We start from the raw sequence: 26,379 nt of genomic DNA, 5'->3' as shown, positions 1-26,379 counted from the left end.
TAAAAATATTCTGAGACTAGTGTACAAAATTTGCTTAGCTCATCATAAGCATTATAAGCTTAACCCATCATTTTGTCAACTTGCTATATGGTGTCAGTTTATTTACATCATAGTACGGTTAAACACAATTGTGTGACTCAGTACTCTAGCTCATCTGTAAATTCATTATGGAGCATAAAGTAAAACTTACATTATCAAATTCTGAATTAGAAATGTTATTTTTTGAACAAAGATCTTTGAAATTACCCCACTGGCCTATGATAGTGAAGCAGTTGAGCAAGATGTTTTAAGTGACATTTGGACTTAAGATTCAGAATATCAGTAGTGGAGAAAGAGAGGTCAGGGTGATCTTCCATGTGCCCAGCTACTAAAAAATTGAATAAAATTAGACAGCTTGTGTATGAGGATCATTGCATCAGCATTAAGGAGATTTTTGACATCAATGAGTCATTTGGACAATGCAAGTAATACTCACATCTGCTTTTAAACATGCTCATAAACTTGGCATTGCTGCCTAGTTTATGAACATTGTAGTGCTACAGCTTCAGCCCAGCAACTAGTAGCAATGGAAGGCCCACACACTTAAGGCCAAAGATGAGATTTACTGGAATTCAACCAAATATATTGTTGTTTTCTTAGTTATTAGGAAGGTGGTTTGCACTCTGTATTCTCTAATGCAAGGCTGTTAGTATAATTATTGTTCCAAGGAGACCCAACTTATGATTAATATCATTTGCCTATTCAGCTGAAATGATCTTAACTGTGGCACACAGACAATTAAATGCTCCATAATGCTCCCATTCACATAGAAGCTGTTTGACCCCATTCAGAAGCAATAATGGAAGAAACAGTGTATTGCTATGTACAGTGTATTGCTATGCAAAGTTTCTGCTTATAAGGATGGTAGTTTAAATATATATTGGGTATTTTTCCCTACAATCTGATTTTTTTATCACTCCTCATTTTAATGTACTTTAAAATAAAAAGTATATTTCATCCATATCTAATACACAATGTTATACTTTTTCCATATATGCTGTTAATAGAAACTGGAATATCTAAATTTGGTGAGTACTGTAATGTTGAATGTTGCTGTTGTGAAAGAGCATGTCTTCAGACATTAGCATGGATTTTAACTAATTTTTGTTTTATTGTTAAAAAAAATCTTAGGTTTATATTTTAGTTGAATTTAAATCTAGTGAATCATGCATAGGTAAAATATTCATCTAGCAAAAAATCCATCTACCTTACAATTTTTGCACTTATTTATAAAGTACTACATAGTATTAGTACACAGTACAGATTTTTTTTTTTATTTATTTTTTTTTTTAATGAAAAAGATTGTTGCATTGTTGTCTTTTTAATTGTGTGATTTTTAAGCACTTTCTCTTATACATTAATTAATATTGACTCATATTTTTTATTAACAATTATCTGTTTGAAAAAAACATTTAAAAATGAATGTGTATGTTTTATATTGAGTGTTTTTTTGTTCTTTTTCAATCTTTTACTATTATGATGATTTAATTATTGATTTAATGCTCTTCTTTTTTAACATAAAATTCTGATTGATTTTGCTGTAAAAATACATTAGTAAGAACACATTTAAAGTTGCTACTGTTATCTTGGAAAGATAACTTTTTTTAAATAGATTATATTTTCTGAAATGTATTTACTCTTGCTATCTTTTTTATGCCAACTGTATTTTTCAGATAGTTATAACCATTTCATACTTTGTTTTTACAGTATTAATTAGAATTTTTCTTATAATCCCCTTTTTTTATTTTTTTTCTACTTCCTCTTACACTGTTTTTTTAGTTGATCATTCTCCCTATGTGACATATTCATTGTGATTAATTCTCTTTTCTCAATTTTTTTTTATATCCTTTATATTCAATTTCTTTATTCTTTCCACTTGTAATCAATTCCGCACATTCAACTCTAGCCTGGATTATCTGATGTCGTCGTGGAAGCCTCTGAAGTCTCATTGTTTCATAGTAATTAGCTTTCTATTTATACCCCTGTCCACTTTCTATGATTTAAATTTGCTAGTAAGTTCAGGTAGTCCTGTATGTTCTACTTAAAACAGAACATTTATTGTAGAGCTAATTTTCTATAATAATCAAAATAAGAAAAGTGCATCAGTTTTTTGTTAATGGAAGACCTTAATCACTAAATATTTTTTCTTACTACCCTTCTTTCCCTAAGACACTATTTTCTATATTATAATTACATTTTTTATTCCCTTTTATATATTTTACTAGAAAATTTCTTTATTCATCTTTTCTTTTTTTCACCTTTTGTCAAATTGGTTGGTTTATAAACCTGAAACATTGTCATTGGTTTTGGCTTTGAATCTATTCTGATTAAAATAATCCTCTCACACTGTTATGTAGTAGCATATCTACCTTGTTACTTATTATTATTTCTTCTCATTTAATCCCATTTTCTGATGCTGTGTTAATTATATTTTACAAAGGGCACTACAAAAAGTTTGCAATATGACGGAACAGATCATCACAGACGGTTTCAAGTTAGCGCATATTTAGGCAGGTCCCAACCTGCACTGTCGTACTCTAGTCACTGTCTCAGTATCTTTTGCTTTTTAGCTGTGTTAGTGAAAAGAGGTAATGATGTCATCATGGCCAAAAACTGAATACCAGGAAATTTTGTGCGTGGGTTAAGTGTTGATTAGTGTTTAAAGAAATTTACTCCTGTGCTTAGAGAGGGTTGTTCTCATCATACAACAATACTTAGGTGGTACCAAGAGTTTGAAAGAGGAAATTTTGGTCTTGAGGAAGCTCCAAGATCAGATCAATCATCTTTATCTGTGACTGAGGGAAGCATTGTGCAGTACGAAAAATCCTTGAGAGAGATAGGTCTGTGATCTACCACCAAATAGAGATATCCTTGAACAATTAATACACCAGCAGTTTGTGCTATTCTGTAAGATCACCTCTTCAAGTTAGAAAGCTTTGTTGTACCCTCTGGATCCCACATAACTTGACCAGTGATCAGATGGCATATCGTGTTTCGTGGTGCTAAGAAATGCTGAAAAAGTTTGAATGGGAATCTCCCTATGTGAACAGTTTTGTGACAGGTGACAAAATTTGGCTGTACTATTTTGACTTCCTGTCCAAAGCTCAGAACAAAGTATGGGTTTTGAAAAATCCAGAGTGAAGAAGACAATGGTGGCTGCTGGTTGAGGGGATCACTCTGATCTCTTGATTCAAACAAAGTTTGTGTGTTGTAACTGAGTCTTTTCAGAGCTATTTTGAACTGGTGGTCGAATGTGTACCTTCCCCAGTTTCTGAAGTTTACCTGATTGAGTCCTGCTGCAACAGTTTTACACCATATATATTTGGACACATCTCCTCCGTTTCACAGAGATTCAAGGGAATTTCAAGGTGTATGATTTGTTTGAGTACCCGCCTCATTGTGGTGAAAGAGTGGCAACAACATCTGGTCATAAGACTCTGTAATAAGCAAAGGGGTTACTCCCTTAGTCCTGTGTGCGTTCTTTTAAGAACGAGAGCTGCAGTCTGTGACTGCATGTTAGTTTCTGAACGTCAAGTATTTGATCCAGCAGCAGCGAACAGGTGATAGGAGAATATAGAAGGTCTCAGGCTGCCCGTCGCTCACTGCAGGAAGTAGTCACATTTGTGGGCTTGCCCAAGATAAGTAGAAGGAAGACAGTGAGCATTTATATTAGCAGATTGTCAGGTCAGGGTATCTCCAGCTATGACAGATATGCTACTTAACAGGTAGGTAGGAAGTCTGACCGGATCTATTTCCTTCAACCTCCTCAGTCCCTGATAATGAAGCCTCGGTGGCAGATGTAGGGGTATCCACCCGAATGGAAGTTAACCTTTTAGTTGATGAATTCCTGTGGGCTAGGAGCAGACCTGGTAGTTCTGCCCTGCTGGCCCATGAATTTCGTGTCGAATTGGATAACTTGTTCAGTTTTCTGGCAAACCCTAGGAGTGTTAGTGTGGCAGAAGGTTAGATTTTTACCCTGCCTGAAGTTGTTTCAGGAAGTGTTCTCTGCACTTGTAGAAGGGTTTGAGAAGCTTGCCTTCAAGCCTAAGGAGGTCACAGTGATCCAAAAGTGTGCCCCATACTCAGTACAACAAGTAAAACAAACAGTATACTGAAGTAGTCAGGGAAGACGTGAAGCCAGTCAAGTTTCTAAAAAGCCAAGGTTATTTTTGTTAACAAGGTGGAGGGCTCAACTGTAACCCGCAGTCAATTGAAAAAGGACCTTCAGGTTGCCCTTCACGATTGTTGTAACGGGCTTAAAATTAGTAATATTAGAGAGACCGGCACAGGATTATTTGTAGCTGCAGACGACAAGGAGACAGTCCAGGTGTTCACGGATTCTTCAGCGGTCAAACAATTGAATGTAAAAGTTGACCGTAAAAGGATGCGTAAGCCCTGCATCATTGTTTATGATATTGACCGCAGCTGTTCTGATGGGGACATTCTGTCTAATGGAACAGAACACCAATTTGGAAGAAGCCACTTTTAGGCGGGAATGTAGGCTGGTTTTTAAAACTGGTAGGCGTGATGTCCAAAGATATCATGGAGTTTTTGAGGTAAGTGCTGGTCTCTTTCAGAGGTTTACATCTGAGGTTAGATTATTTTTTGACTTTGGATCCTATCAGGTCAAAGAATACCTGGATGTTCAAAGATGTTTTAATTGTTGTAGATATGGCTACAGAGCCAAATTTTGTAAATTTACACTGGTCCATGCACATTGTGGCAAGGAAGGCCACAAACGTGATGATTGTCCTCAGAAGTCAGAGGCTCCAACCTGCATGAACTGAAAAAGGTTGTGTAAGAATCATCCGTATGTGATTAAGGGTGATCTGTCAGGTTTTTATGGCTGGAAAACATTTTATGTAGGATATAATAGCATGTCTGCTATCCTGTGTAGGAGGTTGCTTGATAGTGTCTGTGCAGCAGGCTTCTGACACACATCATGTAGTAGTCAGGCTTGTCATTAATGATCAGGACTTGCTTGTTATCAGCTCTTACTTTCAGGATAGGGATCCCACTGAGGAACATCTGACAAGATGGGCTAAGATCCTTAGATTGATTGATACTGTCCAATCTTTATAGGTGCTGATGTTAATGCCAAGTCGCTTTTATGGCACAGTGGGATCATGGATTTTATTGGTGAATGGGTTGAAGGTTTCATTGCACAGCATGATTTTGAGGTCTTTAATGTTGCAGACCAGTTAATCACCTACGTCGGCATGGTCGATAGACAGAGGGCCTTTCATGGCAGTAATATTGATATTACCATTGGTAGAAATATCCCTGGTAGGATTCTGGACAGGTCTGTGGTTGTTGATTGTTCTAGTGATCATCAACTAATACTTTTTGAACTAATGGATGGACTACACAATGTACATGGAAGGCATTTTCCTGTTCTGCAGGGGCAGATTGGTCTAGTTTTTCTAATCTTATTGAGTCCGGGCTTGAAGTCTTTTCTCGAAGCCTGGACGAGCTCCCATTGGATGACCTGGCAGAAAATTTTACTTCTGTGGTGGTAACAGCTACTGATAGTTCCATTCCCCGGGGTTCCAGCTGAGAACATGTAGCAGGCTGATAGACCTCAGGGTTTGACTGTGATGAAACAGTCTGTGTGTTGGCTGAGGAGAGCTGCACAACATGAAGGTAATCCTGGTCAGCGCATAGCTCTACTGCAAATTATCGCAGGGAGAGGGCCAGGTATTATTATATTAGGTCCTGCAAGTGCAATTCTTGGAGCTTATTTGTTCAGAAGCAAGGAAATAAGGACCCTTGGGGTGTTGTGTACAGAATCCTTGGACATAAGCATAGGAAGGAAGTCCTTTTACCATCCCTTTCAACTCAAGATGGTGTTGTGATGGACAAAGATTGTGTCCTCCACATTTTGTTAAATGATTTGCTTCCTGATGACACTGATGGTGGTGAGAATTTGTATCGCCAGTGTGTCCAACAAGAAATCGCTGAGTTCCATACTTAGATACAGTCTCTTGAGATGACTGAGGCGGAGGTTTGTCAGGTGGTCTATAGTGTGGCACAACATAAAGCCCCCGGATATGATTGTATCACGATGGAACTCCTTGTTCACTCGTTGCCCGTGATTGTCGGTTTCCCTGACGGGTTTTTAATAGGATTTTTTCTACTGGATATTTCCCAGCATGTTGAAAGCACGGAGAATTGATATTGCTTTTTAAGGGTGACAACAAGGATCCTATTGTTAGTTCTTCTTATCAGCCTTTGACACTTGCCTGGAAGTTCTGTGTCTCCGTATTATTAGTAGGTTAACTATGAGCACTTATTGATGGACAGCCAATATGGCTTCCGGTCCGGCAAGAGCACAGAGGATGCCATATTGAAGATGAATATTGCTTCTTCCAGTGTATCTAGGTATGTGTTAGGTGGTTTTCTTGATTTAATAACTTATGGCGGCCCTCTGCCTTGTTTCAAATGCAGAAACGTAGTTGTACATGGAATGAAATAAAGATTCTCTTAAGTTATTTCGAACCGTTGCCCTTCTTGATGGCAGCTCGGAAGTAGGGAAGACCCTATCCAAAGGGTGCCCATAGGGCAGTGTATTGAGTCCCCTTCTTTGGATAATTGAGTTCGATTTTATGTTACAGTTGAATTGCCTAGTGGTTGCTGCATTATTGCTTATGTGAATGATTGGCTGTTGCTGATTGAGGGTGACTCATGGAAGAAGATAGAACTCCGAGCTGCTCGTGCATGTGAGAGTTTCAGGTTGTAGACTCTCCAGCATAAGATGATTTTTAGACCAGAAAAAACCACGATGATATTATTGAAGGGTAGGCTGGCCAATTCACACAAAGCACAGGTTTCAGTGGCCAGCCTTCCCATTACATATGTTTCTACTCAGAAATATGGGTATAATCCTTGATGAGAATCTTCAATTCAAGGAACACCTTCAATATGTTGCCAAGAAGGCTGTTGCTGCTTTTTTTGGAATTCACAGAGTTATCCATCCCAATTGGGGGTTGAATTTCCATACTGTGCGTATCCTTTACAAGGGTGTAAGTGAGCCTATTATGTTACAAACTGCGCTTGTCAGGGGTTCATTGCATGATCTTAAGTGTTATAGGGACGTTCTTTTGAGAGCCCAGAGCCTAGCGTCTGTTGGCTGTTGTCGGTGGTTACAGGACTGTGTCAAGGAGGCAATCTGTGTTGTTGCTGGCAGTAAGTCGATAGATATTCTTGCGATAGAACGTAAGGAACATCATATTTCCAAACAGGATAGTCTTCTTACTTCGGAACATATGCAGGAAATTGAAGACCAGAGTTTTACCTGACAGGCCAGGTAGGATGACTCCCCTGTTGGTCATTACACACATGTCATATTTCAAATTGTGTCTGATTTGCGCACGGTTGGGTGGATTTCCCCAATTGGTATATTACGCAATTTCTTTCTGGGCATGGTTCTTTTCAGGAGAGATTGGCTAGGTTTTGTTTAGTAGATTCAGGTATATGCCTGGATTGTGGGGTTGATGAGACGATGGACCATGTCCTCCATGTCTGTCCCCGGTATGAAGCTGAACGTACCAGAGTAGTACAAGTAGAACTTGAGATAGTGAACTACTTTCTGGATCTCTGAGTTAATTGGAAGGTCCATGGGGAATGGTCAATGAATCTTTTAGTGTGAGAGGAATTTTAGAACAAGATGTATTACAAAACCCAGAAGGCAGTTACAGGGAACTGATATACAGAGGAATGAATGCCTATCTAAATTTGTTAAAAGCTCTCAAGAAGCTGCGTCCAAACTTAAGGATGGACACATGGTTTCTTCACCACCGTAACGTTCCAGTGCACTGCTCCAAAAATTATTCTGAATATTTGGCCAGTGCTGGAATAAAACAGTTAGATCAACATCCCTAAGTCACGGCCTCACTCCATATGACTTCACACAGTTCAAGGGGAACTGTGTGAAGAACAGACTGAAAGGGAGGCATTTTATCTCGTAAAGACTTAGGATGATGAGTGTACTCAAATCTCCATTGAAACATGGCTAGGTTTCATTGAAGACTGGTTTCAAAGGATGGAAAAGTGTTTAATGTGTAGTAAAATTTGTTTTTAAAAATTATACAAAACAAATCCATATTGCAAAACTTTCCTAGTGCCCTTAGTTATACATAATGTATACTTTATTAATTCCTACATATAACTGTAACCTAGCCAGTTTTCATTTTAAATACTCTAGACTTCCACCTGTATTTAAACCTTTCACATTCCATACTCTAATTTGAAGAATGCTATGATAATATATTTTTTATGACCACTTCTTTGATATTACCCACTTATCGAAATGTAATTGACAAACTGTTTTATTTGTGATATTTGAGTTTTATTTTGTGATATTAACTGTGATATTTGAGGAAAATTGCCTTGTATTCTATAACATTCTTTATTATTAATTAACTTCTATAACATTAAGATGTTATAGAAATTAACTGTTTTATTCTGCTGCCGTAATTTGAACCTGCTGAAAAGCTATCCCCCATTATCCCCCCCCCCCTATCATCGGCATAGGTAGAGGAAACTTATCTTAAGATAAGAATTACAGCAATATTAAATTTTGTAGGCTCTTTTGTTTTATATAACTGATTTAAAATTTTTCCATAATGTTTTTATCTTGTTGTAAAATTAAAATATGGGGCTAGAGTCTAAGCCAGCATTTCTCAACTCAATTTGCTACCCAATTTTCAATCATAATTTTCATTGCATGCCTCCCTCAAACAATAATAATGTATTTTGAGCATTTTGACGCCAGAGCTACACTACAACCTTAATTACAAACCTTACATATTGACAAGAGTAAGTAAATTTGTTGATATTTGGCAGCATTGATCCGCTGCATTGACTAAAGCAAAATTGATGCCTCTCTGTTGCTCTTTTTCTTACGTCCCCCATAGCAGACATTCTCGCAGCTTCACAAGAAGTTACGATTTATCTCGAACATTCTGGAACATCTGTGCGACCATCTGTGCAAACGTGTGTAAATGTGTTGCACCTCATTCAATTCCAGCCAGTCTCAGTCGAGTCGATCCTTTTATCGCTATTGAATCTATTGTGAATGTTGTATGTTGTAATTTGGATGTTAATTGCAATTCATGGTATTAAATATTCACAGCAGTAGATCTATACAGAATCATAGATAAACGTTTAAGTGGGCCTAAGCAAGCATTAGATGATAGTGAACCATCAGAAAGTGCACAGACAAGCTAGGTTCTGAAAATAAAATCAAGAAAATATTCTCAAGAATACTTAAATTTTGAGTTTACCAGTGCTGAAGTAAATGAAGAAGAAAGGCCCCTGTATGTAATTTGCTCAAAAACTTTGGCAGCAGACCTCAAGAAACCTAATAAACAACATTTGGAAACGCTTCATAGTGAGTACGTTAAACCCCGAGAATTCTTCAAATTAAAATTAAAATCATATGAAAAGCAAACATCATTTTAAAAAAAAAAACTTTGTAAATAAAAAAGCTTTACTTGCCTCTTACAAAGTTTCATATAAAATAGGCAGATGTAAAAACCCCCTCACACTACTGGTGAAGAGCTTATTTTGCCAGCTGCAATTGAGATTGTAGAAACTATGTTTAGGGATAATTTTGTCAAAAAATTGCAATTCATACCTTTATCAAATGATACTGTTGCCCATCAAAGTGGTGATATAGCTGAAAATGTACAGCATCAGCTTTTCAGGAAGTTGTGTGACAAATTGTGTACAGTTCAGCTTGATAAGGCAATAGAAAGCAATAAAGGTGATGCTCATTTCATTGCGTATGTTTGATTTTGTGATGGTATGTGATTAGTAGAAGAACTACTTTTCTGCAAACCAATATAACTCAAAACAACAGCACTTGCTTATTTACTATCTTAAATGATTTTATAAACAAGACATACATAGAGTAGAAAAATTGCATCAGAATACACACCAATAATACTCATTCAGTGTCTGGAAGATTCCAAAGTATATAAGCACTTATGTAACAAAAATCTCTACAGTGTGTCTGGACACATTGCATGATCCACAGAGAAGCTCTGGCTTCCAAAGAAATAAGTCCTAGTCTGAATATTGTACTAATGACAGTTGTAGCCGTAGTAAACTATATAAAACCCCTAGATGAGATCCCTAAAATCAAGAATCTTTCTTGCACTTTGTAGAGATGTGGGTGCAGTACATTCAGCGTTACTATTTTATTGTGAGGATTATTACATGGGAAATATTTGCAACGTGTTTATGAATTAAAAGATGAAATCCCCATTTTTCTAAAAGAGGAAAACCGACCGGAAGCCAAGAAGTTTCAAGATGGGTTATTTGTGATGGAATTGAGCTACTTGGTTGACATATTCAAGAAATTAAATACCTTGAACCTTGAACCTTAAATACCTAAAACTCCAAAGAGCAAATACACATATGTTGGGTATAAGTGATAAAGTTAATGCTTTTTGTAGAAAATTGGATTTGTGAAGCAGAAATTTAAAGCAAAAAACTTAGAAATGTTTAAAACTACAAGGCTGAAGAACAACATGTAAAAGTTGTTTTTGTAACCATTGAAAATCATTTAGCCATGCTTGCAAAGAATTTTAAAAAGTATTTTCTTGCTGACAATAACTTTGTAGCAAGTGACGAGTGGATTAGGGATCGATTTCAAAATACTCCCGAAATGCTCTCAACTGCCAAAGAAGAAATCATCATAGACTTCACAAGTGGTGAAATCAGACAATTTAGTAATAAATCAATCTTTGAATTTTGGGCAGGGGGTGGTGGACTATGAGTTTTTTTCTCTGAAAACAAGAGCATTTCGTACACTACTACCATTTTCAACATCCTGTCTTTGTAAAACCAGATTTTCTGCAGTGACTGCTTTGTAGATAAAATATAGATCTCAGCTAAATATAAAGAAAGAACTCAGAGTGTCTATTTCTATTAAACCTTTCTTCCAAAAACTTTGCTATACAAGACAAGCCCAAGGGAGTCATTAATAATTATTAAACTTTTTTAGTGTTGTTAAGTTAATTATTAAAATACATTGTGCAGTACTGATACAATCCTATAAGTGTTATTACATTGGTGTAAATGTGTATTTTGTTATTTATGTCAGAATATATTTTGTTTTGCTTTCTTTTCAGTAAATTAATAAATTTTTTTAGTAATATTTTCTTTTCAATATGCTTGTGCTCTCCATTTAGTGTTAGAGGGCACGCCCCACAGGTTGAGAAACACTGGTCCATTTCAGTAGAGTTTTAGTCAACATTAGAAATATTTTTAATGTAAATATTTATGTTTAACATAATTTGAAATTATTAAATTCACCTCAAATCAATATTTAATTGTGGCCCAAATGCCATTCAGAACATGTTATGACTGGTATTTTTTATTTTAATTTACAAAATGTGTAGAAGGTTGTTTGTTATATCTGACACTTGCTTATCATCAAGCATCTGCTGTACAGGGATAATGGGATCACTGTTTAAATAAAAATAGATGAAGTAGGTGATAATGTACTTTACTAAATACTACTTTGACAATAATGAGAGGTAACCTCTCACCAATGTAGTTGTCAGTAAAGAAACAGTTGATAACTGTGTGCTGTCATGGAGTGTATGATGAATTGGTAAATTTGGTGCTTAATACTTTAACTTCCCACTCCTCAGGATTACTGATTTGTTTGTAAGTATCTTTATGGAGTCTACTTCATTGTAAATGTGTACTTTTCAAGTATTATTTCCCGTTCAATAAATGTAAAATATTATAACAATTTTTTTGTTGTTCCTGTAATTTATGAAGGTAATTATTAGTCTGCATTTAATTTTTTTTTAATTCCTATTTTAACAAACATGATTTATTTTCCATTAAATTTTCATGATTGACTTGTTTTTGGATGTTACACTATTGTACAATTTTCCATTTTGTTTAGTGAAATTCCATGGAATGAAAGAGGTTTATAAAAATAATTTATTGTTATTTCTAAAAAACAGTTATACTTTTTCATGTTTACTCATCATTTTGTTGTTGATTTTTTTATAAATATGCATTTGGATTAAGTTTTAAATTGCACTCTTTGTATGCTTTAAATTCTTAATTGTATCACTGTAGCATTAAAATTTAGTAAAAATTTGCATTTATTTTAAATTTCTGTTTTACTCATAAATTTTATTTAATGTTAAAATAAGTTTTTACATTATTTTTTCTGATAAGCGTATTACTGTTTTCTTTTTTCTAAAGCATTCTTGTCTTGTATTTAAAAATGTTCATTTTTTAGAAAAAAAATTCTGATATTTGAGTATTTTGGTTATTGAATAAAATTTTTATGACTAAATTCAGGACATTATACGCGACAAATCAAAATATGGTGTCACATTAAAAATAACACTAATTGATGTATGATATGCAAAATATGTATGTTTTTTTCATACTGTTTTACAAAAATGTTCATTTTTGCATATTTTTTGAAAAAAAAAAGAAAAACTTGTTGTGTAGTCAGCATATTTTGGTTATTAAATAACGTTTTTATGACTGAATTCAAGAGATTGTAGCTGATAATGAATCTAAACATGCTATCACATTAAGAACACACAAATCGATCTTTCAGTATATAAAAATGTTATTTTTATACATTTGTTATAACAATAAATGAGAATGAACACTATTACTGGAATTAACAGTCCATGTCCAAACTAAACATAATGTAGATTAAAACAGTCGCTTTGATAAAGAGTAGTAGTGGTATTTCTGTTCTTGGATTCCCCTTTTTTCCTATTCACTGAACTGCATTTTAATGAATTCGTATAAGCAATCTTCTTGATTTCATTGCTATTCAACAACAGGAGAATAATAAAATAAAAGGTAAGTTTTTCATTTCTGGTTAGATCAATAAGGGTCTGTTAGATCATTGTGTCATAAATAAGTATTCAGTAACGCAGTCATATTTACCTTCATGCAAGAGTTTGAAATATAATTTTAAAATCTTAACACTGGATTTTATGGAATCATTCAATCTCAAACATACAGAAGATAAGTATCTTTGAAATCATCACATATGCAGGTCGACATATATTTACTATTGTAATTGGATTTCTGAAAGTCAATACATATCCTTTCACATTTTATTGGTATTTTTCTCAAATCTTCATGTAGACAATTATTGTTATTGCGATGTACTTCAATTCCTTTTTTTTTATTTTATATGAATTGAATTCTCGCATATCATTAATAACAGAATTATTCATATCTCCTTGAAAGGCTATTATTTTATTGAATTTGTTGTCTAAAAGAAATATTTCTCCCTTCCATTTTAACATTTGGATCTGTCGCAAACCTGAACATTCATTGGTTTCCCAAATTCTCTTCAGAAATTTATCTTCAGTTGTAATTTTTATTCCACCACTTTTACTAAATTGTGCATCCAATTTTAAAGGAAGTATTATGATGCAGCACTTTCCTGATACTGCAAAATGTAATGAAATAACATTTGACTTTGATCATAGCTTTTTTAAAATTATCTGCAAACCCATTGGTATTTCTAGCAGTATATATATAAGCATAGATTACTGTCTGCATCTTTGTATATTTTATCTAATTATCCCCCCTACATTTTCTGCCACCTTTATTGTTACTTTTTTTAAGGGAAATAGAGTTTTCATAATTTACTTTTAATTTGTAAAACCCTATCTCCAAGCGTGTAAAATAGCTATAAAAAAAGAAAAAAAGAAAATTCAGAGATACTAATTCTGTACAGATGGGTAACATTGTAATTTTTTTTTCTGTGTACTATCATATCCACACCTTTAATAAACAAATGCATAACATTATGTGTCAGCAACAGTTATAATTCAGTTTTTGACAATTTGAAAAATATGTTCCCAGACAAATGCAATATGGAAAAGAAACAAGTTTCAAAAATTGTGTATTTTCATCATATAATTTTGGAAGTTTTCAGACATAATCGCCAATAATCTCACATTAAATAAAGATGGTGGGGAACATATAATTTAAATAAATATAGAAAAATAAATTTCCTTTCATATTTACATGGCCATAAAAATTCAAAAATTACACTATTCATCCTGCATTGTCATTTAATAAATGACAAAGTAAAATGCGGAGTAACGTAAATGACAGAGTACTGGTCTTATCATTCTGTAAATAGTGACCATTCATATTGTACTCATTACAGCATTTGTGAATGCAAATTTGCTGAAAATTGTTTTAATTTGTTTATAAATTCGGGATATATAAATCTTTCAGCTATGTGGATGCATAGAGAACACTTTGAACTATTAACTTTTTGAGAAAGATGAGAGAACACTGCTTTTTAAAAATTCCTGAAACTATGTTCCAAAAGACTTTATATTTATCACTGGGCAAATCATATTGTCATCCTGGGACATTACGGTCTCTAAAAAGAGCTTGTAAAGCTATGATCAGTAATATATGATGATCAGTATTTGCTATCTTTTACTACAGACAACAGCTCCAACCAGTTGAAACCATGTTGTCATTCATTGGGTAAATTATTTAATTCATTATTGGCGAAACATTTGGATCATGTTTTGTAATCATAGCAATCAGCCAGCTGTCAGATAAAAAAAGCTATAATTCCTTTTGAAGGAGCTGCATACCTCACTCTACTTTTTCAGCATAAAAAGCAAGGAAAATTCTCTACAGCCCAGTAACAAAACTTCTTTGTTAATCCTTATGTTACTACCTTGATAACAAATGCTCACTAGCAGATTTGAGAAGTACTTTTTTTTTTAATAAAGTCCAAAGCTGTTTTATGTTCAGATTCCTAATATTTATACTTTTTTTTTGAAGAAACTCCCTGTTAATTTTATTTAATTCACTTGAGAAGAACCTTTTTTATAAGCAATAGTAAATAGGCCTCTGCGTATACCACCTGGGTGCCTATACATTTTTGAACAGCAAATCTGTGTATAATGAAATAAATAAAAATCAAGTGGATATTTTATCTATATTTTAATATAATTTTATTTTTTATAAGAGTACAATTAATTGCAGTACAGGAAATTATACATCAATTGATGAAGTACACCTTATACAAATTAATAACATACAAGAATGTTAATTCCTACAGGTTTGTTACATTTAGAACATGATTTATAGCTTTTTCTTCTGTTTCTGTGAGAATGAGCTGCATAACATAATGTAGCAGGAACCCATGACAATGTTTTGCCCATTCTTTAATATATGAAAAAATAAATTAATGAAACGTATAATTAGCTTTCTCTCCTCTTGCGACATTTCCTGATTTTTTACAACACTTTGTGATTAGAATAATTATATAGAATAAATGTAAAGATGTAATTTATTAATTTAATTTTATGTTCCTATGATTTATATACTTGTTCATTTTAATTGCACACTAATATAATTTTTAGACTTGATTTATTTTTTTTTTCTTGATTGATGATTCACATTTGCTGCTGGTAAACAGTTATAAAATCAAGCCATTTATGTGCTGCATTCTGATTCATTAAATAAGGAAGTCCAAGATGTTAGACAAAAATCAAAGAGGCACTATACCACTAGTACTGTTAGGAGGTTGCTATTTCATTGCAGTATGTTAAAAACTTTACATTTTTCCAATATAAACTAAAATAAAGCGAACAAAATCCAAATTCATTAAAGATATGTACTGGGATTGCGTTATAAATTTTGATAACTGATGCAGAGAAAACTACTATAATAGATTATTAGAATTGTTACTTCAAAAGAACATTAAATTTGATGTTGAATAAGATTTAATGTTTATTTTAGATTTTTTCTTACATTTGAACTATAATGTACTGCAATAAAAATTAATCCCTTATAGGTTGGCTATAACATGCCTGTGCTTTTATTTAAATTTGCAATTTAACTTTTATAATGGATATAATAAATGTGTCTTTATAATAAAAGTTTTTAATGTTTTTATTATTTAAAAACAAGTCAGCTTATTTCTCTATGTTAAATGTAACTATATGTAATGTTTCAATTGTAATCTTGTAGGTTTAATATTGTAAAGATTGTAGTTAGAAAGTCCACCTAACATTAGTGTTGTCAGTTGTAACTAAAGATCATAATAATGAGACTCAAGTGTGTGGAAATGTCAATGAGACTTAGTTATAATGTTATGTCATGGTAAATATTGCAATTAAATTTATTATATTTACTGGTGTTTTCTGCATAACTATTGTCAACTTTAAAATAAAAAATGCAACTTTGTTATTATATTTCCTTTCATTTTCAGGCAACACCTCATTTATCAACTAAACGCAAGAGTCTTCATGGTCGTAAATTAAGACCAAAATCTGTTGTTGATAGTGTTGATGGAATGTCAGCTGATGATATTCCAGATCTTTTGCCATCTTTGCCAACATCTGCTGAAGGTATTTATAACTGATTTAAAAAGTTTTCATTCGTTTTTTTTTTTTTTAATAACTGCATTTCTAAATTTATTTACCAAACGTTATATTTATTAATTACACTATATGTATTATTATGATTTACATATAAAATGTATTGTGTTGTAAATCATCATATAGGTCTTTTAGTGTGTAATACAAATGTTTACATCCAGTTTATATTTATTAATTGAGTGTATTATAATAATTTCATATTTATTTGTATTTGACATAAATTCATGACCTTATGATTCTACATCTGGAAAGTATCAATAGCTTCCTGGAAATGAATCCAGGAAATGAAGTAAGAATAAAATTCCTACATTTAAAGTCATATTTAATGAAATAGTTTGTATGCATTAGCAAAGTTAAACAAGACACTACCATGTTTTTCTTGCTATCCCAACCAATCTTCTCATTATAATGATCCAATCATCTATTGACTCTACCTTATCTATTAATTTTTTATTATAAGGACATGACATTTCTATCTTTCCTGGTTCCAGAACAGAGTAAAATTTCACTTTTAGTTCCTATACAGGTGCATCATGATGTATCACCTCACCACTGAGGAAGAATACCAATTTTTCCACATGGTTATTTTTGCTATTTTTACCTCTATTTATGTATATATAAAATGAACTTCAACCTTATCAATAATTAGTCCGTATTTTCTTTTCTAGCACTTTCACATTCGACCATCCTTAGAAAAAGTTATTCTACAATTTGAGATCATTAAAATTAAAGTATGTAGAATGTAAATTTATAAAATGTTGAAATCACAACACCTGGTCGTCATAGTACGGTCATGTCTGTTATGCTAGAAGGTCGCAGTTGTTATATAATTTTACAACTTGTTATTTAAGATATAGCAACTGCGACCTTACATTACAGACATGACAACTAGTTGTTTTGACTTAAACTTTTGATAAATTTACATTCTACATATTATAATTTTAATGATCTCAAATTGAAGAATAACCTTTCCTGAGGATGGTCGAATGACTGAAAATGCTAGAAAAGAACGCAGACAAATTGGTAAGGTTGAATTTCATTTTATTTATATATAAATAATATTATATACCAACTGTGCTATGCTTAAAAAAACGTTATATATATATATATATATACTATAGGGCAATCTCTCAGGAGCTGATTCTATAGTTGAAAGTAGAAAAAATAGTTCATATAAACATAGGCTCGAAAACGCTTCATTAGCGAATTACAGCTAGTGAAAGATTTCAGTCAAAATGAAGACTTCCTGAAATCATGGGAGGGTAAATTAAGGAGTGAATTCAGTTGTTTCGTATTGGTTTTGACCTGAAAATATTTAAAAAATGGGACCCAGAACTGTACTTCAATTACTTTTAAAGATATCTGACATAAAACACAAAAATTGAGGGTAAAAAAATAAAACAGTTTTGGATTTAACGTAAGGATACTTTGTTAAATGGTTAATTAAGTAGTGTTTTATTTTTCAGTTAGAAATGTAGAAAACTTAATTCTGAAAAGATTCATGTAAACTACTTAAGAAAAAATTGAATACAGGATATTGAAATTTAACTTATTAAAAAACAAAACGGACTGAATTGTGAAAAAAAATTTTTAACTCCATGAAATAACTAATTTTGTCCATAGGTTGGAAATAACAGCTGATGATTTATTTACTACTTTTTTATCAGAATGAATTAATTTGTTTTCTTAGATTGGCAATATCAGCTGATCAACAATTAACTTTTTGAAACAGTGTTTGAATAATTTTGATGGTGCTTTTTTATTATATTAAGGAATCTGTGAGATTCTGTGTATAATTCAGAAAACAGTTTTTACAGAATTTAGTGAAATTTTCTTTAATACATAATGGGAGACAATGCAAATATGTATTCATTTGAAGAATGTACTGATATGATATTAATTTATGGGAAGTGAACAAGAATGATTTGGCTGCAGTTCAAGAATATACTTATCCACATCGAAGAGCACCTGATCGCAAAACTTTGAAGCTGTGCAGAGACTTTGAAAAACCGACAGTTTTAAACCAGAACGAGTAGATACTGGTTGTCAACAGAATGTGAGAAAACATAATAATGAACAACGAGTAATAAATTCTGTACAGTTTCCGCCAACTACAAGCACCAGATGGGTATCATGGTATTTAAATATTTCACAGTCAAGCATATGGCAGGCACTTGTGCCATGAGGCACAGTTGTACCCTTTTCATGTAACATGGGTTAAGTTTTTAAGTTTAAGTTACGTTTTTTCATGTAATCATCCATTCTGTTGATAGTTAATTAGAAATGGGTACAAAATTGCAGTTTCCTTTGTTGTATTCTGATAACTGATGAATCATGCTTCACAAGAAATGGAATATTTTTTCATCAATATTTGGGCGGATGAAAACCCACGAGAGACTGCAACAAGAATTTCCAGCATACATGTTCAATTAATGTATAGTTTGATCTTCTAGGTGATAGTTTGATTGGTCCATTTTTCTTACCAAGGAAGCTTACAGGAGAAGCATAATTAAATTTTTTAGAAACAAACCTGCCCACCCTCTTGGAAGATATTTCCTATGAAAACAGGTTAGAGATGTTGTTCATACACGACGGGACACCTCCTCATTTTTCTAATAATGTAAAGATCATTTAAATAATACATACTCTAGACAATGAATTGGTCAAAACAGACCAGAAAAATGGCCACCACGATCTCCTGACTTCATGCCATCAAGACTTTCTTATATGGGGTTGGATGAAGTCAATTGTTTATTCAAATCTGTTTAACACATAAGAGGAGCTAAGGAATCGTATAATAGAAGCTGCAGAAACTATCAAGAATACTTCTAACGTTATAAGACATGCTAGAAAAGAATGGATTCATCGAGCGAAATCATATATCGAACAAATGAGGGCCACTTTGAGCACCTTTGAAGGTAATTAATAACACCTTCACTAATTTTTAATGTAATTTTTCTGTTGTTTTTAAAGTTAAATTACATTTTATGTTACACGCCGTTTCCAACCTATAGACAAAATTAGGTTTTTGCTTTTAAAATATTTTTTTCATAATTCAGTCAGTTGTGGTTTTTAAAATATTAAATTTCAGTATCCTGTATTCAATTTTTTTATAAGTAATTTACATGAATCTTTTCAGAATTAAATTTTCTACATTTCTAATTGAAAAAAAATACAACCTAATTAACCATTTAACAATTGCTTTATTATGTTAAACCAAAAATGTGATTTTTTACCCTCAATTTTTGTGTTTTATGTCAGATAACTTTAGACGTAACTGAGGTACAGTTCTAGGACCCATTTTTTAAATATTTTTAGGTCAAAAGTCATAAGAAACAACTGAATTCACCCCTTAACTTACCTTCGCAGAATTTCAGGAAGTTATTATTTTCTTGGTGTATCTGAAATCCGACTGAAATCTTTCGCTAGCTTCACTCACTTATGTTTAAATGAATAAGGCCTATTTTTTCAGGCCTATGTTTAAATGAATTTTTATCCTATTTTTAGCTATAAATCAGCTACCGAGAGATTGCTGTTAGTCTTGAATCTCTGCATATGTCTTCCTTTCCTGTGATGGATCCTTATTGTCTTTTCAACTTCAGGCCGTACAGTGGATTTCTTAATCCTCTCTTTCTCCATTTTTAAGCTACATTTACCATCAATCCATGGACACTGTTTTCCTACTTTTCTGATGCTCATTTTTGGTAAGGACGTAACACATACTCCCAATTTAGAACATCCTGTGATATTATACATTTCAGAAGCATTTTCTCTTCTGAAAGTGTATCATCTTATCTGAAGCTCCTTTAAGTCTTAAAGCATAAGCTATTGGTTCCTGCTTATTTAACTTAACTGTTGACTAGCACTGTTGACCACCAATCATATTGTGTACTCTTATTATTATATCAAAATCACTTCTAGTTAGAACTTACATTAGTATTATTAACATAATATTAATTTCAGTAGCTGACAATAAATTCAGTTGGTTTTATCAAATCTATTATTGTTGGTGTAGTCTCTCATTCAGTTTGGTTTTGTGAAATTTTAGTCGATAATAGATTAGTAAAAAAAAAAAAAAAAGTATATATATAAAATATTAAACTGTGGTAAAAGTTTGTATTTCTGCATTAATATCCACTTCCTAATATAGTAATTCTTTAAAAAAAAAAGAATACATACATGTTATTAATCATAAGATTTACTACATACTTTGTAGAAATGTGGGTTATATGAGATTTATATGTCTGTAATAGATATTAGTAAATTTATTTATTTCATTTTTTAAATTTATTTTTTAAATACATTTAGAATCATTGGATTCAGTTTGTGAACTTCCAACTGGAGGTGTTACACAACAGTTGCAGCATCTTGTAAAAGGTCGCCCTCGTAGAGCAAAAACTCGCGCGCCTTCACGACCCACATTACGACCTCCTGCTCCGACACCTCTTCACGAAGGACTCGATACATTCTTCCGACCAGGTTCTGTCACTCCACTAGTCTCTCCTACGTCTGATGATAGGTAACGTGTATTTAATGTGTATTGTGTATTACTTATAAAATTGAGAATATAATATGATGTTATTTTACTAATACATTAGATCAAAAAATATCTCAGAATAACTAAATATTTTTTATTTATGAATTGCTTAAGACAGGTTTATTTTACTTAATCTGTTAATACTTGTATGTTCATGTTTTCAAAAATAGTATTATATATTTGAGTTTTTTTGTTAAAATTCAAGTATTCATTCGCCAATGCTATCATTAACGTTTGTCTAAAGATGCACTGGATAGGTGTGCTAGAGCAAGAGGAGTATATCTTCCTTTTCCCTAAAAAGAATATATTACAAATAAACTGGGTGATTATGGATTAGAGTTAAACAGCTTATTGAATTCAGATTGATTTATATTATAACTGAATGTATGTTCTGCAACATTCTGTGCAGGTTTTAGGATCTAATTTCTATTTAAAAGAAAATAAATCTGCTACAGATGGACTAGAGACTTTTATTTGAATTCTGTATCCTGTTATTGCAATGGAACTTTTTAATTATTTTTGGTTTCTGTTAGATTTGACATTGATTACTGCTTTCTAATTGGTTTACACTACTTCTTGATGATATGACTAAAATACAGTTATTAAAACTGTTAATAATAATGTGATATAAATATTGTGACAAAAAGTAACTTTTTTTTATTGGAAAGAAAATTTCTGTACTTTAAGAAAATTAAACGCCTGGAGTAACTTTAGTAGCTAAACAGTATTGCCCACTTAAAGTTTCTGGAGACATTCCCAAGTTCTATTTTTTTAATTTATAAGATGTTTCATCAGAGGTTAGCATATTTTCATCCCTATATTGTTTTCACAGTTAGTTTCAAGCAAGGGGATGAGAAAAACATCACCTGGTGCCAGGTTAAGAAAGTATTGCAGATACTTCAGAAACATTACATTATGCTGTAACAGCTTCTTAACACAGCTTAGATTGATATACAGGGATTGTCATTCAAAAAACCCAATGGATTATTTTTCTTTTACTTTTTGATTGCCGCCTTGTAGATGTTGAAGGATACTGATTAAATTTCCTTATTCACAGGTAACCAGGTATGAGTGTTGTCTGATGTTTTGAAATGAATTCATAGGACACAACACCCTATGAGTAAAAAATACTTGTAACATAATTCTTCCTTTATTCTTGTCTGATGGAAATTTCTGTGTGTAAGGGGACAATACGAATTTCCATTCCCATGATTGATTTTTCTATGTAGGTCATATAGAAAATATCTTCATTTATTCAACTGTGATAAGGTCTTGCATTAGCCCCTTCTGCATATGCTTTTTTAAGCAGTATCCATCTCTGAAAGGAATTTTTTTTAGAAAAATATACTGATGACGCATATTGAACTGCATCATAAACACTTTCATACACATTTTACAAAAAACATAACTGTTGCTGTAATTAAAAAGGAAGCAAAAATATATTGCCAAGTAGGAGATATTTTTTAAAGTAAGGTAACTTTTGAAATAAAACAACACTGAAAATAAATTTTATTACTTAAACAACAAAATTTATTACTTACACATATCTACATTTATTTATTGCTTTTCTACATAGCTGTCTTCAATTTCAATATATTTTTCATAGCATTTCACTAGCTTCTTCATTGCCTCTTCAAAACATTCTGCCACCAATACCAATGACTTAAAACAAGCAGTAATGCCATTTTCAATTTATTGTGATAGAAGCCACAGTTTAAGGTAAAAAAAAGAAAGTAATCATTGGGAGCTATATCAGAGCTGTTGGGTGGATGATTGAAGATTTTCCAACAAACGTTTTCCAATTGTCTCATTGATTTGTCATGTGTTGCTGGGCATTATCGTGTAAAAACAAAATCCCACTGGATGGCATCCTTGTTTTTATTATTTTTTTTTTTAGCACTTAAGATTTTTTTAATGTTTTCAATATGTATTGGCACTCACATTAGTTCTACAATAATTAAATTCAACAAGCAAGACACTTTTTGTCCCCAAAAAAGTAGTAATAGGCTTCTTTGCTGAATGTTCTTTTTTGAACTTCTTCAGTCAAGGAGACAATGGATGTTGCATTCAATCAATTTATCACTTTCATTCTATAGTGCCACAAAAATTCATGCACTGTAGCAAGATGTTTTTCCTTGTGTGTGTCAGTTAAAATTTTCGGCAGGCAATCCCTTTTAACGCAGTTTCTCAGTCAAACTTCATAAATCAAAGATTGTGAGACATCAGAGACAATGTGACATGATGAAGCTAGGTTTTCTTTAATTTTTCTGTAAAATTTTTTTCAGTGAAATCATCTGTTACCACTGGTGGCCAGCCAAATATTCATTCACCCTTCTCAAAATAAATGGCACCACTCATAATATTTGGCTTGTAAACATCACAAATTTGCCTATGAATTTGCTTTGCACAGAATTGCTTTTTGCCACCAAAAATCAGGTTACTCCTCATACTTCACACTTGGTGAGATCATGAATTGGTAGCACTCGCACTATAAGTGGATAAATATAAGCAGCTGACAACAAAATGACAACTATTGTTGCTGACAACTATTGATTATTGTTTTCTATTCAAATAGAAAACAATAATCAATAATACTGGAAATTTTTTATAGCTACATTGCCTTGTACATTTGTAATGAATGGTTTCATCTATGTGGGGTCTACGTGTGTATATCTATATTATTTTGTTTCAGTAGTACAAGTTCCTTTTTGACAGACCTCAGTCCAAATCATAGTGGTAGTGAATGGAAAAATGATGAAGATAAGAAAAATGGACAATCACTTAGTGAAAAAATAGAACGCAGGTTAGTCACCTTATTATGTATAGCTATATATTTTTCTTTTTTTTATTATTGATAATTTTTAATGTAATTCTACAAAATAGTTAATGATTAGTTGAAATTTTTCTTTTGATGAAAACATTAACTTGATGACATGACAATTAAGTTAACCTGATTTTTAATAATTTCCAATCAGGATTTTTTTTGTTTCTTTTTTTAAAAATCTCCTTTGATTTGCTTTATGATTGTTCGGTAGCTTTGCAGTGGTTTTATCGAAGAACATAGAATATAGTGACATAAATATCATTCATTCATTCATTCATTCATTCATTCATTGTGTACCAGATTAAAAAGCAAGTTCTTTTATAAATTGTATTATTTTACTTAGGTGTCTTTATTTGTGACACCAGTTGGTTTTAATTCAGTGGTATGTTATTCGTGATCATTAACTCTGCATTTATTTATAGGTGGGTTTTCAGTACTTATATGAGTACTTATATAGGTATCGCTTTAATATTTTTCTCTACTGGAAAGTAATGAATATGCATGTATTCATATTTACACAACCTTGGATTGTTTGGATGGACAACTGGGAGGGAGATTCATTGGTTTATATCCCCTAGATAATTAAACAAGAGACATAATAAAAAAACCAATGAATTAATAGTTTATACTTAATATCAGACACTAAAGTAATATATTATTTGTTAAGATTTAAAAAATTATATTAAATTAGACAAAATATTATTTACTGCAAGAACTTTAACAAGTTCTAAAATATATAAATTATTTTTTCTAATATTTCTGCAAAATTTTGAAGTTAAGCCGTATAATGTTTATATACCTTGTAATTAGGCTAATGACGGCTGGAATAGTTTTTAGGTAATAACTAGTTCAATATATAATGTAGGCTTTCTTTTGCATATTTTACGTATACCTACAGTTTATAAAAATTCTAAAATATTAAAACCTTTTTAGAAACTCTTAAAATTTTGAAACTAGCAAAGCACATTTTCTTATATTTTACCCATATATTAAAAAGACAATAATAATATGAGGGTCATTAGCACCACTGATAGAAAATATCAGCTGTTTGAAAAGAATTTCCAGTATGTAATTGCTTTTGTTTAATTCAAAATGTCGGCTCCACATGAAATGTACTGTTGAAGAATAGTACACTGTGACAAGGTTTTTATTTTTCTGAAGGTATAATACCTGCCGAAATTCATAGGTGGATGTTAAAATAGTATGGTAAAGGTTATATTAACAATGAAAATTTTTGTAAGAGCATTGTACAGTTTAAATTGGGTAGAACAAGCCTCACTGATTTTCATTGTAGCAGAAAAGTGATGGAGGTTTCAATTGACACTATACGAGCTCAGTTCAAGAAATACATAGACTGTTTGAATTGCTCGGGTCCAGTTGGTTCCAGTCAAATTCGCTTGGCGTCGCCATGTTCGTACAGATCAGCTGATCACAACCCAGTTTTTTTATTGCAAATATCATTATTAGTTGCTTAGCTATGCAGTTGTTTGTGAAGTGTGTTTTTTCATTTGGCAGATTTTAGAATGAGTGACTTGAATCAGCAGAGTTGCTGTGAAATTTTGTGTTAAACTCGGAAAATCTACGAGTGAAACTTTTGATATCTTGAAGATGGTTTACGGTGACGTTGCTATGAAGTGTCCAACATGTTTTAAGTGGCATAGACGTTTTAAAGATGGTCGTCAGTCGATTGAAGACGATGAGCGTCCTGGATATCCTTCCACGTCAACTGATACTCACATCTAGACAAAATCAACACCCTGATTCAGACAAATCAATGTCTGACCATCACAGAGCTTGCTGAAGAGTGTGGGATATCAGTTGGATCATGTTACAAGAGTTTGACTGAAAAATTGAAGATGTACCACTGGTTTTTTCATCATGACAACGCTCCAGTCCATTCAACCCTCAGAACTCGTGAGTTTTTGACCAAACACTCAATCACTGTTCTTTCCCACCCACCCTACTCACTTGACCTCACTCCTTGTGACTTCTTCTTTTTTCCCAAACTCAAAAGACCTTTGAAAGGAAGAAGATTTGAGACGATTACCAATATTGAGGCAAATGCGACGAAGGAACTGAAAAACATCACAAAAGAAGCATTCCAGGACTGTTTCCAAAGTGGAAACACCGTTGGGATAAGTATGTGCGTCGGGAAGGAGAGTACTTTGAAGGGAATCCAGACAAGTAACTTCTAAATAAAGTACATTTTGTTTTATGACATTAGTCTACGTATTTTTTGAACAGACCTTGTAAAATCGCATTAATGATTTTACATACAAGGACAGATACATAAAAATTTGGGAAATTGCTAAAATTTATTGATACTGTCTACTCCATTATCTATGATAAGCTAAATTACCACAAAATGAGTTAAGGTGGGTCCTGATACAGTTGATTCAAGGTCACAAAGACACATGAATTCAAATGTGTATGAAACTTAAACAACAGTTTTTAAGCAGAAGGTTTTTTTAGATTACATAATAACTTGTGATGAAACTTAGATTCATCATTTTAAGCTGGTATCCAAATGTCTGAGTACGGAATGGAAACAT

At 32.5% G+C, this 26,379-nt stretch overlaps 1 protein-coding gene across 1 annotated transcript in view; it reads left to right on the top strand.

Annotated features, from left to right (window-relative positions):
• Positions 1-26,379, top strand: part of LRR (capping protein regulator and myosin 1 linker 1 leucine rich repeat protein) — a 141,669-nt gene that overhangs the window by 94,180 nt on the left and 21,110 nt on the right. Inside the window, exons 23-25 of the mRNA XM_075368286.1 lie at positions 16,298-16,436; positions 20,775-20,985; positions 23,696-23,806. Of these exons, the coding sequence (XP_075224401.1) occupies positions 16,298-16,436; positions 20,775-20,985; positions 23,696-23,806 (461 nt within the window). The remainder of the gene's footprint in view (positions 1-16,297; positions 16,437-20,774; positions 20,986-23,695; positions 23,807-26,379) is intronic.

Source organism: Lycorma delicatula, chromosome 6, assembly GCF_047948215.1.
Source record: "Lycorma delicatula isolate Av1 chromosome 6, ASM4794821v1, whole genome shotgun sequence".
NCBI classification, from domain to species: Eukaryota; Metazoa; Arthropoda; class Insecta; order Hemiptera; family Fulgoridae; genus Lycorma; species Lycorma delicatula.
This window is presented reverse-complemented; position numbering and strand designations above follow the sequence as displayed.